Source organism: Meles meles, chromosome 6 (assembly GCF_922984935.1).
Source record: "Meles meles chromosome 6, mMelMel3.1 paternal haplotype, whole genome shotgun sequence".
In the NCBI taxonomy this organism is placed as follows: Eukaryota; Metazoa; Chordata; class Mammalia; order Carnivora; family Mustelidae; genus Meles; species Meles meles.
In genome coordinates, this window is record NC_060071.1 from 85,630,373 (window position 1) to 85,645,217 (window position 14,845).

The following is a 14,845-nucleotide window of genomic DNA, read 5'->3' on the forward strand; positions in this document are numbered from 1 at the left end:
CTCTATAATGTAAAACACTTTTTAAAGGATCATATAAGGAAAGAATACGAACTATTCTCAGAAGTAAAATATGAATACGAAAATTCTCAGAAGTAAAAGAAACATTATAATTAACCAGAAAAGGAAAAAAAATAGAGGAAGTGAATGAATTCTTCTATTTCTTACTTCTGTTACCTAAGTAAATAATTTTCTCTGGGTCTGTAGACTTCATTTTATGTATCTATTTTATTTTACACTGAAGAAGTGATACAGAAAAGTTAATATGTTCTTGTGGTAATGAAGTTTGCTAGCAAAACTCTTCAGGGACTTGGAGAAGAGTGATGCTATACCCTGTCCTGTGGGAAACTGGGAATATGACTTGAGTCACACAGACCAGGATTTGTATCACTGCTCCACCACTTACCAACAGCTTGACCTTGGGCAACTTTGTTAACTTCTCTAGTCCATAGTATTTTATCTGTAAAATAGTGATCATAATGCCTCTTTTATAATATTTTGTAATCATGTCTGTAAAAAGTGTTTGTGCCTGTCTAATAATAATCTCTCACTAATAGTTCTTTTCCTCCTGCTCTCCTTTATTTACCTGTAGACCTACTCTCCACCTCTTCTCTCTTCACTGGTCCAATTCCCCCTGATAGACTAAGGCTCTAAAGTAGGACTTCACATGTCAAGTAACTGAACTAAATAAACACAACAGAGGCAGCTCTTCACATCATTCCTGGCTAGTGCATTGGGCAGGCTGGTCTCCTGGAGCAAGTACACCCAATTTCTATATCCTTAATAACTGGACAATGACTGTGCATTCTCTTAGTGAGGCTCCTTGCAGCTTTTATGGCAGCTATAATCCTGCACCTTTAGGACCTTGAATTCTCCCCCAATACAGTGTTTCTTTCTTTTTTAAAGATTTTATTTATTTATTTGACAGAGATCACAAGTAGGCAGAGAGAGGAGGAAGCAGGCTCCCTGCTGAGCAGAGAGCCCAATTCGGGGCTTGATCCCAGGACCCTGAGATTATGACTTGAGCCGAAAGCAGAGTCTTAATCCACTGAGCCACCCAGGTGCCCCTACAGTGTTCTTTTTTTCTAAGGATATTCTTTTAAAGAATATTATAGTTTTCCATGTTAAAGAAAGTACTACATGTCTAAATGTATTTTATAAACTATACCAAATTAGGTTAATAAAGTGATTTATTACTCCTACTTAAAAAAAAAAAGGAATTCTGCAGTTCTAGCCTTTGGGTATATAGGAAGAGTTTTAAATTTTTTTAAGCAATGTTTTAAAAATAAAATATCTTGATTCTCAGGTTTATAATATTTTAGGGTTTTTTTGGGGGTGCCAGGCCTATCCTTCATTAACCTTTGCTTCTAGGTTATATACATCCGTATGTATTAGCAGTTGGCCTACAGCAGGACTCTAGGAAACTTAGAGATAGTCCCATAATGAACTAAAATACTCTTTACTTTGTGGTAGTGTCATTGTTTTTATGTTGTGAGGTTTTACTCTTTTAGCTGTAGTATGGATTTACATGGACATCTGTGGGCTGGCCCGGGAATTGCATAATCTTTTAAATATTATTTCAGAAACTAGGTACAGAGTTACCAGAGATGGACCCATATATCCACTTTTAGACAAGAAGTCTTCCGTGAATTGATGCTGTCTCCAGATTGTCAGGGCCAGTCTGCCCTAGACCTCTGCTAGACCAACTGAGAAAACAAGAGATGATGATAAAGGGAAAGATGAAGAGTAAAGTTTCTCCTCTCTTTGCTCTCAGAACATTACTGCTATAGCTTGGGTTGATAGTACCTTGGAGGTATTTATTCAGGTTTCTTCCTGTCTCGCCTGCCAGCACTCACACATACACCTTTACTTATAGAAAGGAACATATGTGAAAATGGATTAGAGAATTTTATCATCTAAAAGATATGGATATATTAGGGAAAACATTTGTATCATTATAACTTGAATAATTTTTTTCTTATTTTATAATTTGGTCAGCTGTCTCATCAAAATAATCTTCATGGTTAAATTTATTATATTTTATTTTTTTTTCACAATTCAGTAAGCCTATCAACTCAAGTAGAAATCTTTTACTATTCAGATTTTATTCCTATTGTAGTATTTATATCTAAATCCACTTTCATAGTAATTTTCTTCTTGCAACCAAAATAAAATATTGTATGATTTTATGAATAGGCCACTGGACAGAGCAAAACTATGGTTCAGATTTAAAGAGAACCACTCTATGTTCTATTTTAGGTTTATTTGTATATAAAAGGTGCCTCACATGGCAAAATTTTAATTTTAGTGGTATAAAATTGTAAAGGGCAGCTTGACTCATAGAATCACTCAGTGGATGTTGATGGAAAACTGACTAGGCATTATGGAGGAGATTGGATGTGGAGGCAGAGTCCAGAGATTAATAAAGAATAGACTCTTCCTTCAGGGATCTTACACTGAAGTTGGGGAAATAGCTCTGTGTAAAAAAATAAGTACCCTAAAATTTTTAGAACTTGAAGGCTCAGTAAAAACCTGGAAGTTAGTTGAACTGAAAATCCTAGGAGCTTGGTAATTTGCCTGACAATTTGTCCATGGGCCTGAGATAAGGTTAGCTGTATCTCCTGTCCTATCCTAGTAGTGGCGTGGTTTCATGGCTGGGATTCCAAGCAAAGCACAAATATGTTCTGTTTGCTATTTGGGTAGTACTGTGCCTAACTAGAGTTGGAGAACCAGGAAATCAGAGACAGATGGAAGAACTTAGCCATAGGACAGATGTAGCAACAGATACATGGCCAGAATCAGACATAGGGACACCACCTTGAGATCTACTAATTATGAGTCAAAGAAGGCATAAGAGTCAAAACCAGCTCTACAGTAAGTAATTAAGAACAGACTGGAAGGGAAGAGACAGTGTCTGGCCCAGCTCAACTTCCTTTAAGAGTTGGCCTTCTCACTTACGGAACAAGCACCTTATAAATGGGCTGCCTGTACACAGCCCACTTTTAATTATTCAATCTAGATTTTTTCCCATTTATCTTGCTTTTTGATTTCTCTATTTGTTCTTTAGTTACACCTTTTTCTTGCCCTTAGGAGTTTAATTCTTCTTGGCCACTACTTTTACTCCAGCAGGCTATAGCTCTGCCTCTCTTTCTTGGCAATGATTTTCCTCCCTGATTCCACAGGGCCCAGGGTCTCCCCGACTGATGTTATCTTCATCTGGCTCATATTGGCCTTGCTAGCAGACCTAAGATTTCTGGGACACTTCATCTTTGCTTTGGAGAAGCGTATGTTTGACCCTGTGGTGCTTAAATTGTCTAGTGATGATGATGAAAACTGCTACCCTAGAGGCTGACTGTGGTAAACTGCTTGAGCCAGTTAGGAAGCCAAAGATGGAATGCATCTGTGGGCTCTTTCTTTTCATACTTATAGCTCAACCTTCCTGCACTTAAGCTCCCAGTGTCCTCTAGAGTGAGGTCTGCTTGCTGCTGCTTCAGTCAGCTTCTTAACAGAAGTGTCCATGGAAGAAAGTGGCCCATGTTTTTTTCCCATTCATAGCACCACACTCCATAACTAATGTCCTGAAAAAGATAAATTACTTTATCTGCCCACATAGAAGATACACTTTTATCTTCTCAGAAAGGAGGGAATGCCTTTATTCCAGTTTTTTACTTACAGATTATCGAGCATTATTTTGAACATAAATTATAAACTATTATTTGGAGAAGGCCTATCAGCTAAAATGACCCCAACTGGTGCTAGTTGGGAATAGTTTCCTTTCATAAGGTTGACCCAAAAAAAAGAAATGAAAATAATTTAACACAGATTTGGAAATTACTCCTGGTGGCATAACTTTCAAGTGTTAAATATTTTAATAAAGTGAAAGAGCAATAAAAGAAAGGCAATAACATAAGTGGTGGTGATGTAACAATTTACAACTGCATATGTATCTATGGGACAGATGAAAAAACAATGTTCTAATGTTGTTTAAATGGCATTGGACAGAAGCTCAGTGACTCCATTATATTTGGATACCAAAATCCCATTATCTCAAACCCTTTAGAGGTTATATGTTATTGTGTAAGGGAGACATCTTGCACAGATGTCTGACCATTGATACTGTTGACCATTGGTATTGTTTTTGATCCTCCCATTATGCTGTTTGTGTTCCCCTTCAGATTATTTTTTAAAGAGTATATTTATTTATTTATTTTAGAGAGAGAGTCTGTACATAAGTACAACAAATGGAGAAGCGGAACAGAAGGGAGAGGGCGGGGAAAGAATCTCAAGCAGACTTATTGCTGAGCCCCATGTGGAGCTCAGTCTCATGACCCTAAGATCATGACTTGAGCCAAAACCAAGTTTCAGAAGCCTAACTGACTGAGTCCCTGAGGCGCCTTCCACTACAGATTTGATACACATGTTTGACTTCCCAGCCACATTGCTGAATTCTCTGCTGTGTGCCACCTCTTTACCCGCATGGCGTCTCTGAGCTACCTGGTAACTCTGCTTGTAGACTGATTTACTCTGTCTTGATGGAATCCTTTTAGTCTGGAGCCTGAGAGGGTTTTATCAGAGAAGATTTTGCCATAAGGCTAATGAAGTTTAAACTCCAGATTCCATGCTCATGTGGGTTCCTGTGGGATGCTGGGAGTTGTAGAATGTTCCAGATGGAGAGAGGAAACAGGTTGCAGTCAGAAAGCATTTCTATGTAATCATTATGTTATTCAAGAGATCTCAGAGAAAGGAACTTGAATCTCTAAAGCTTCCACATTTTAGGGTGATTTATTGTAACGTTCTAAATAAATGTTTATTTTTATGCCTAAGTTTGCCTTCATAATTTTGTATTCTTTTTTTTTTAAAGGTTTTATTTATTTATTTGACAGAGAAACAACCAGAGAGGGAACACAAGCAGAGGGAGTGGTAGAGGGAGAAGCAGGCTTCCCACTGAGCAGGGAGTCTGAAGCCGGGCTTGATCCCAGAACCCTGGGATCATGACCTGAGCCGAAGGCAGACGCTTAATGATTGAGCCACCCAGGTGCTATAATTTTGTATTCTTATTCATAGAAGGGATTACAGAAATTGTATATGCTTCAGGCCACACAGAATCCCAGTGGGATCTGCCACTGGTTTTTACTAAATGAGGTACCTGGGTGTTTTGCTAGTACTTATTTACCTGCATTTAGTAGCACACAGCTTATAAGAATAAACAAACACCTGGGGCACCTGGGTGGCTCAGTGGGTTAAGCCTCCACCTTCAGCTCAGGTCATGGTCCTGCTGTCCCGGGATTGAGCCCCGCATCAGACTCTCTGCATAGCGGGGAGCCTGCTTCCTCCTCTCTCTCTGCCTGCCTCTCTGCCTACTTCTGATCTCTGTCTGTCATATAAATAAAATCTTAAAAAAAAAAAAAAGAACACAAAAAAAAACTAAAAAAAAAAAAACAAACCACTAAGTAGAATCTAAAGAATACCCAAATCACTCTAAAACCAACACTTTGCTTACTCTTTTAGAAGAGAACTGGAACTTGCCGGCAGCCAGTATATTGTAGTGTTAGTACTAGTGACTGCTGTAGGACTGGAATTCACATACTGACTTTAGTTCAAGTCTGCATACCTTTGTGGAACGCCTCCTGTGTGTGATCAAGGTGCTGGGCCAGAATCATTTTTTCGTTTAAATGCAATTTAAGAGTCATCTGAAATTGTCTTAACAGTGACGTATTTTTAGTTCCTTGGAACCCTAATAGCAGTTCTCTTTAAAGAAATAAGAAATTGGAGCCAGTGTGATAAATATGATTAAATGCCAGGGAACAACAATGATAAATTGTTGGCACCAGTCATTTGATGTTCTCTGAAACAAAGAGGCTTGTCAGTCTGCCAGTGCTAAGTTTCAGTGTAGAGGATATAAAACGAAAAGTATCCTTAATCTTTTTTTGTCGATAGTTTCATAGATGATAGCCCTGGGTAAGTTTGGGGTAACTATTTTTCAAACCAAGGAGCCCTAAATTGAAAATGAGCTGCTTTATATTCATCATTTCATCATTGTTTTAAAATATGTCATTCAATCAGTTATCAAATACTTGTGTCTGAAAAATATCATAAAATTCCTAAAAGACAAGTTAATATATAATGTCAGATACTGATAAATGTTTTGAAGAAAAACAAAGTCAGAGAAGGAGAGAGATTGATAGTTGGGGGTGGAGGTGCTGTTTTAGAAATGCTATACTGACCTCCTAGCTATTCCTTGAATTTGCAAAGCAGACCCTCACTGGTTAGAACCTTTTTTGCACTTGCTGTTGCTTCTGCCTGGAAAGCTTTGTTTCTTTCAGTCTACTTCTTTAGTTATTTTCTGACTTCATTCACTTTAAAGTAGTACCTTCCACTACCATTCTATTATTTTTCCCTACTGTATAAGTATATCTTTACCATTTGACTTTGGGAATCAAAGAGATTAAAAGAAATTCTTGGGGTACCTGGGTGGTTCAGTTGGTTAAGCATCTGCTTTAGGCTCAGGTCATGATCTCAGGGTCCTGGGATGGAGCCCCGTGTCTCAGGTTCCCTGCTCAGCAGGGAGTCTGCTTGTCCCTCCACCCCACCCACTGCTAGTGCTCTTGCATGCTTTCTCTCTCTCAAATAAAGAAAATCTTTTTTTTAAAAAGAGCAGTTCTTTGATAAATACTTTGCTTTCTGAATTCTTACTACTTGCTCTCAGAAATTCACATATTAAAGAGGTTTTTAACATATCTCTTTCTATTTAATCTATATATCTGAATTAAGAACCAAGTAATTTTTTATAGTAGAGGAACTTACTTTCTTCATAGCACTTTATACCTTCTGATTTGTCTTTCTGTTTGTCTGCCTGACGCCCTCACTCATTCCACAGTGGCATTGGAAAGCCTGGGACTTTGTTTTGTCTGCTGCTCTATCCCCATCACCTGGAACAGTGCCTGGTACCTAATCAATTCTCAGTAAATATGTGTTGAATATATGTGTTAATAGATGAATGAACCATTGCTCTCTAGCTATGTTGATCTTCTTTCACTTGCTTACATTTACTAACCTCTCTCCTTTGCAGAGGTTATTTCATTATATGCTTGATATCTGTCTCCTTCTATACGATAAATTCTGTGAGTTAGAGACCATGGTACCATTTAGTTATTAGTACCTAACTCAATGCCTAATATGTAGTAGGTACTGAAACATTCTATGGGTGAATGAATGAATGAATGAATGAATGAATGATTAGGAGAAGTACCTAGTAGGAACACCATATCTAATCTAATGGCAGTTAAGGGAAGTGACTTTCAAGCTGGGATCTGAAGAGTGAGGATTAATTAGCAAGTGAAGAAGACCAGGCAGAGTGTTCTGGAGCTTCAGCTCAGATTTTATCCTGAAGGCAGTAGAAGAATTTTAAACAAAAAAGTGGCACTATCAGACTTGCATTTTAGATGGACGATTTTTCAGCAGTATTAGGAACAGGCTGGGTGGACAGTGTCCAGTGGAGAGTCTGGTTGGTAAGCGTTGGTGATAGATGGTTGTGTTCTCTATTGGGTTCTTGGCAATGGGGAAAGAGATAAGTAGATACACTTGAGAGATTTTCAGAAGGTAGAATAAGTGACTGGGCTAGTGAGAGAAAGGGAAGAGTTAAATATGATTCCAAGCTTCCACCTTTGGCAAATGAGAAGAACATAGGGCTATTCACTGAGACTGTTTACTCAGAGGGAGTAGCCATCTAAGGAGAAAAGAGTCTGAGGAACCCTTAAGACCTATCTAGTCTGAGGCTGAGCCTTAAGAACTTGGTAATATAGCTGAATTTTCTAGGTAAAGATACCTAGAAAGATGCCCAGAAAGAAATAATCAAAATGTTAATAGTATTGGAAGTCTAGTTATGTTTCTGAATTTTTCCCAAGTTTTGGTTATCATTATTAGTGTGTTTTATGAAGGAAAAGTTCATAAACAGTTATATTAGGATCTTCCATAGGAAATGCTGTACCACAAAATCCAAGGACACAAAGCTAAGGCCTTCCTAGGCTATTCCCAATGCAAATAAAGTAATGGTCCTGAATAGAAGTCCACTGTGGAATGGGTTCACCTTTAGTGTTTGTGTGTGTGTGTGTGTGTGTGTGTGTGTGTGTGTGTTGAGGGTAGGGTAAGAGAGGAGTGATCGTTGAGAAATTTAGCCTTTTCATTCAGAGAAGGTCTTCTGGAGCCAGGAAGTGTCTCGTGTTTATTCATTTATCCTTAACCTTCAGCATAGTCCCTGATAGTAATGGTTTAAGTGAAGGCTATTATTTTAGATTTTGTTATTAATACATTTATTTTTGTTCATATCACTATTCACTGTAATTGTTATACAATGATATTATTTGTGTCATCTTGGTTTTTAGGTAGATTGGGGCCAATTGAACTATTTAGTTGTTGACATGCCACCAGGAACTGGAGATGTGCAGTTATCAGTCACACAGAATATTCCCATTTCAGGTAAGCTTAAACCTTAAAATAATTTGTGCTGTCTTTATTGTTTTGCTATTGCCATATAGAAAAACAAACTTTATGATAGGCAAACATTTTTATGTCTTCAAAAATAGTTATTCATAAATTTTTATTTAGAGATCAGATTCATAAATTAAATTTTTCAAAATATTACCAGAATGAGTGTGTTACATGAAGACATTTTGAAAAGGTGGTGATGTAAATCTGTGTTCTAGAAAAACAATAACACTTAAATATTGCTTGGGTAGAACATGGCTGGCTCGCAGCTGTCCTGCAGTGACAGCATAGTGCCTGCTCCATGGCAGGCACTCAGTAAATATTTATTGAGTAAATACTGAATATGAGTAAATATTAGGGAAATTTGGCTTTTTGGTAAATACAAGCATGGGCAAATTTTATATTCAGCAAATTATTTAATGTTAACCTTAAGAGAGCAATAGACATACTAGCTTTACATCAACTACACAGTTTTTCATTATGGTAGTAGATATCTTTTCTGTGATACAGAATTTAATCCAATAGTAAACCTTTATGTTGAATGTGTTTCCAAGGATTTTCCTAAATTTCAGTGGAGAAATAATTGTAAATCTCTCTTATATATAAGGACTTTGGGAAAATAATGGAATTTTAAAATGTCATTACAAATCAAATATCTATTGGTAATAAATAACCAAGAAATATTACTGACAATCATCAAAAGGTTTAGAATCTAGATTTTTGATAAGTTATACGCATTGATTGGAAATATCAATAAGTATCATTAAAATGAATTTTTTTTTGAGGCTGCCTCAAAGGGCAGTAACATGAATATTTTTGATATTTAAATACATTTGTTACCTTACCTGAATCTGAGACTTTTTCTTTGTGAAGCAAGCTAGAAAGTAATGAAATGAGAGTAAATTGAAATAACACAAAAGTAGTTGAATACATCTTTTTTGTAATCAGCGTACTAGATAATTTTTTTTTTCAGTAGTTTTGGGACTTGTGTATTTTTGAATCCTAAGAATACTCACTAAATGTTTATTGAATAAAATGTGCTCCAGACACCTTGAAATGCCTGTTGCAGACTTCCAAAATGCTTACAGTATTTATGTGGATAATATATTGGTACAGTTGGGCTAAATTATTGTCTGTTACCTGAATAGTGACTTGGTACATTGAAAAAAATTAATTTACTTCACACAGATAAACTGATAGCCCCAAGCTATTTATCTTTGTTTACTCAAATAACAGACCCTGTATTTGGACAGGATTTAAGATTATGTCACCCTATTTTTATTTGTGCTTATACTCTAAAATCAACAGTGTGTAGATTGAGGTTAAGATTTGTTTCTTATATGCTGAAATTTAACCAGTAATATTTCTTTATTCCTTTCCTTTGATGAAGAGTCTGCCCTGTAACAAATAGGTCATTAATATCATCTGATAATAAAAAGCAGGTTTTTTTGTTGTTGTTGTCGTTGTAGTGGTGGTAAAACTTAGCAGTTCAGTAGTATTGAGTACATTCGTGTTGTTGTGCAACATCACCACCATCCAACTCCAGAACTTTCTCATCTTCCCAAACTGAAATTCTGTATTTGTCAAACAATAACTTCATTTCCTCTTCTCACTAAACCCTGATAACCACTATTCTTTCAGAAACGATATTTTTTATGTTAAGATGAGGAAATGATGAATGAGAAAAATATGAGGAAAATATATTTTAGATAGATAAATTTTATATATCCAGTATTGACTTTATGCTTTATTAATAAAATTTTAAATCAATAAATATTTATCCATATAAAGATAGATGCTAAGCACTGTAGAAGATCCAAAGGTTATTAAACCACAAATATTTTCCCTAGACCAGAGTTCTATACCTTTTTTGATACTCAGAACTTTTTTGAGGTTGATTAATACATGGGTTCTCTCCAGGAAGATGTATTTGTATCTACAGAAACACTGTTTTAATGTGTCATTTCAGAAGGTTCACAGTTCTTAGGTTAGAAACCCCGGCTATAGACTGTAGAACAAGGGGAAGCGCAAGGGGAACAAATGGCTGCTAAGAAAAGAAGGAACTACCATTCAGTGTGAAAAGTGCTAAATGAGAAATCTAAACCCCATGATATCAGGTCTCTCAAAGGACAAAGATATGAGAGGACTATAAAACACTTGATGGAGATGAGCTTTAAAGAATAAATATGAGGGGTGCCTGGGTGGTTCAGTCTGTTAAGCATCTGCCTCTTGATTTCAGCTCAGGTCATGAATTCATGGAGCCTACTGAAGATCTCTCTCCTCTCTCCCTCTGCCCCACCCCTGCGTGCTCTTTCTTGGTCTCTGAAAAAAAAGAATAAATATGATAAATTGTAGAGCATTCAAGATAGCACCATACCTTGTTTGCTTTGCTTTTTCTCACCCCAAGGTATAGAAATCAGAAAATGAAACTTAAGGTGTTTATAATTCTGTGATAGAAACACATGTTTTACTTCCCATTTAAAAAAAAAAGTCTGGGGGCGCCTGGGTGGCTCAGTGGGTTAAAGCCTCTGCCTTCGGCTCAGGTCACGATCCCAGGATGCTGGGATTGAGCCCCGCATCAGGCTCTCTGCTCTGCGGGGAGCCTGCTTCCTCCTCTCTCTCTGCCTGCGTCTCTGCCTAGTTGTGATTTCTCTCTGTCAAATAAATAAAATATTTAAAAAAAAAAAGTCTGATCCATTAAAAAAAAAATAGAGCCAGGTCCTAAAGATGCCTTTGAAAATTCATAAACTTAGCGATTCCTGGACTATGGAAGTAAAATTATTATTTATTAGTATTTTGTAAATTTTCTTTAATGAGCATGTTTTTATTTTTAATTTTAAAAAGTAAATATAGGGTGCCTGGGTGGCTCAGATGGTTAAGCATCTGCCTTCGGCTTAGGCTATGATCCCAGGGTCCTGGGATCAAGTTCTGCATCAGGCTCCTGCTCAGTGGGGAGCCTGCTTCCCCCCTCCCCCTCTACTGCTCCCCCTGCTTGTGCTCTTTCTCTCTCTCTCTCAAATAAATAAATAAAATCTTAAAAAAAAAAAGTAAATATAAAGCACTAATTCTTTAAGGACAGATTTCTGTATAAATTGGTACCATGATAATTGCCCATTATCAATAAACTGCCATTTAAGGACAGTATCTCATATATTAATTTTAATATTTAATTATTACAGGTATTATCCTTATTTTCTTAAATCTTTGAAAGTTTAACCCACTTTCCCAAGGTCATACAGTTACCGTAGTCCATAGCTGAGGCTCATATCAATTCTGATGCAGTTTAAATATCATGCTCTCAACCTCTACATAAAGCTGTTCTAATACAAAGCCCGACAACATATGACTCACTGATTTTCTGAGTTTAGTTCTATTCCATTCGAACCCATTAGGTTGAAATTATTCTAATGTAGGTGATCTCTGATAAAAATAAATTTGTTCATGAATATGCCTAAACCTGTGCACCACCCCTATATGTTAAGTATCCAACCAACAGTCTGTGTTAGTGTTTACTATGTTCAGTTTTGTTTCTGAGAGATTACTTCGGGCTTCTTTAACTCATATATTCCAGGGAAGATCTGGAGATGATTTAGAAGCAATCTCCTTTGACCTTTAGGAGTAGAGCCCCAAATGATTCTTGAAAAGACCAGTATCATCTTTGGGCTGATCATACTGGTCTTGGACAGTTGGCTACTTTCCAGGTGCACTGGCTCTCAGTATAGGATTGCAGCTATCACCGTTAGTACGTTCATACTGTGTGTCATTATGTCAATTTTAAAATTAACAGCTATGAAAAGACTGGATTTTTTACACTGAACATCTTTTAATTTTATACTTACAAACAAAAATCCAGCAATAAAAGTATCCTACCAAAATGATGTGTGTGGGGTTGGCAGGGTGAGATGCATGTGATTGTGTATGTGTGTATGCATGTGTGTGTGTGTTAAAGGCTAGTTCCTGAGGTTTGGTTTTATTCAGGCCAGTGTTATTTCATAGTTAATATATCTGAGGAAATAAAAATTGAGCTGTCTCCCAGGAAGGGTACCAACCAAGGAGTTGCTGAACTGGTTTGAATCATGGCTTTCATCAACTTGTATTATCTGAAACAGCCTATCAGATTCATATCGTCCTTTCTAAGCCTAAATGAATTATCTCTTCTCTAATTATGAACCTAATTTTCCTTTCCTCTTATCATTGACTTTAGAACTCTTTTAAGATACTCTGTATTCTACTTTTTCTTAGGTCGCATATCCTGTAAACCATATAAGCTTTTTAGACTCCCATTTGAGCACCCTCTGTAATCTAACTTCCTGGTCCATCCTCCTAAACTCCTTCACATAACCTGGGAGTCCCCTACCCAAACCCTTAAGTACTCACTGCCACCTCCATCCTCCATTTACTTCCCAAAGTTTCTGTCTTTATATACATCTGACCCTCTAATCAGTGGGTACCCAAATCCTACATGCCCTTTATTTCAAATTTCTACTTCCGGTTATCTTCCTCAAATCCCTACTTGGGAATCATTTCTCCCTCTTTGGAATTCACATAACATTTCATTTAGACCATTCTTATAGCACTTCTAATGTTCTCCATTTAGAGCCTGCAAAACTGTGTTTTCTTCAGAATGTTACGCCCTGGAGGGCTAAGGATTCATCCTTGTATTTCTCACAGTGCCAAACTCCGTGCCTTCTTGTAACCACTCAGTAATGTTGAATCAGTGAATGAGTGTATTATCTGTATGTCTGTATTATCTGCTCAACTGGGAGGCAAGCTACTTGAAAGCAGAACTTTTTCCTATTCACTGTAGTATTTCTTAGAGTACTTTGGACAGTGGCTTATGCAATTAATATTGATTGAATAAATAACAAAGATAGTTGACTAGTTATCACTGTTTATATAAACAGATTTGTGCCTCCTTATCTTTCTTACCATCCTACTAGCTCAGTCCTGTGATTTCCTTCACCCCAACTGGTTTTATCCAGGTGTTTTTTCTGTATAAGTTTAAAAAGGATTCATTAAAAACACGCGTTTTATTTCACTCTCCCTTTGAGAGAAAAATATTTTCATTTTAGGGATTTATTTATGCTGTCCTCTTTCCTATTCTGTATATAATGTCCTTGTGGCTTGATGGTACCTTTAAGTATTAACTTTGTTTTGGTGTCTGGGAAATAATGTGCATGCTGACGCTTGCTATTTGATTACATACAGGCTCTGTACCAAATTAATAGGAAGAATCATTAGTGTTGCAGGGATGCTTAGCAAGGTGCTAACTGCCTCTCTGACTTTTTATCCTTACCTTTGGAATACCTGCCTACCCCACAGACTTATAAGGGTCAAATAAGATAATGTAAAAGCTCCACCTAAATGTATTATATTTTTTTAGAAACTACTTTAAGTTTTTTGGTGGGGGTGGTGGTGAGATGTTGTCATTTAGAAAGAACCTTTATATCAACTTTGCATGTCTCCATGCCATGTTGAGAATGAAATGAAATGTTTTATATTTGTAAAGGGACATCCTTTTGGAAAATTTATGGAGGCAGACCTGTATAAGCAAAAAAATCCTTTTACTGAATGCTAATTAGCAACTCTTTGTATGCGTTCCATTTTTTTTGTTCCATCGAATGGATGACAAGCTCATTATAAGAAGAAACTAAAAAAAAAAAAAAAATCCTTGTGTTTAAAGTGTTACGTACCAACAGCAGTAATAAATATGTTGATAGCAGTATTAGTGGCTAATGATTTAAATTTGAGCATACATGGGCTATTGAATCATTACATGCTACAAATACCTAGTAGTTATAGTAATTACTAGAGGGAAAAGAGACAGAATAAAGGATGGGAAATAACCAGTTATAGTCTTTGGATTTGTTCTTGTTGAACTTGCCAAGGCACAAAGGCAGAGTTGTTAGTGGTGGTTTTATTTTTCTTACTCTCCCCCTTCCCGCTTTTTTTTCCAAGTGATTAAGTTTGCTGGGTTTTTGCTTGTTGTTTGTTAAGCATTTAAATTACTTGTTGCCATATACTGAGTGGGATAATTTCAGGGTTGACTTCTGGGTTTTTTAAGACATAGTGATGAGCTCCTGGGAATTTTTTTTTTTTTAATTTTTAAAATTATGTTAGTCACTATACAGTACATCATTAGTTTTTGATGTAGTGTTCCATGATTCATTGTTTGCATATAACACGCGGTGCTCCATGCAATACAGCCTCCTTAATACCTATCACCAGGCTAACCCATCCGCCCCACCCCCCAAACCCTGTTTGTTTCTTGGAATCCATAGTCTGTCATGGTTCATCTCCCCCTCTGATTTCCCCTCCTTCACTTTTCTCTTCCTTCTCCTAATGTCCTCCATGCTGTTCCTTA

General features: G+C 36.8%; 1 protein-coding gene across 4 annotated transcripts in view; it reads left to right on the forward strand.

The window, feature by feature from the left end:
• The window catches only part of NUBPL (NUBP iron-sulfur cluster assembly factor, mitochondrial), a 222,955-nt gene that overhangs the window by 150,009 nt on the left and 58,101 nt on the right, over window positions 1-14,845 (forward strand). For all 4 annotated transcript variants that reach the window (XM_046009993.1, XM_046009995.1, XM_046009994.1 and 1 more), the window contains one exon: window positions 8,379-8,472. In XM_046009993.1, the coding sequence (XP_045865949.1) occupies window positions 8,379-8,472 (94 nt within the window). The remainder of the gene's footprint in view (window positions 1-8,378; window positions 8,473-14,845) is intronic.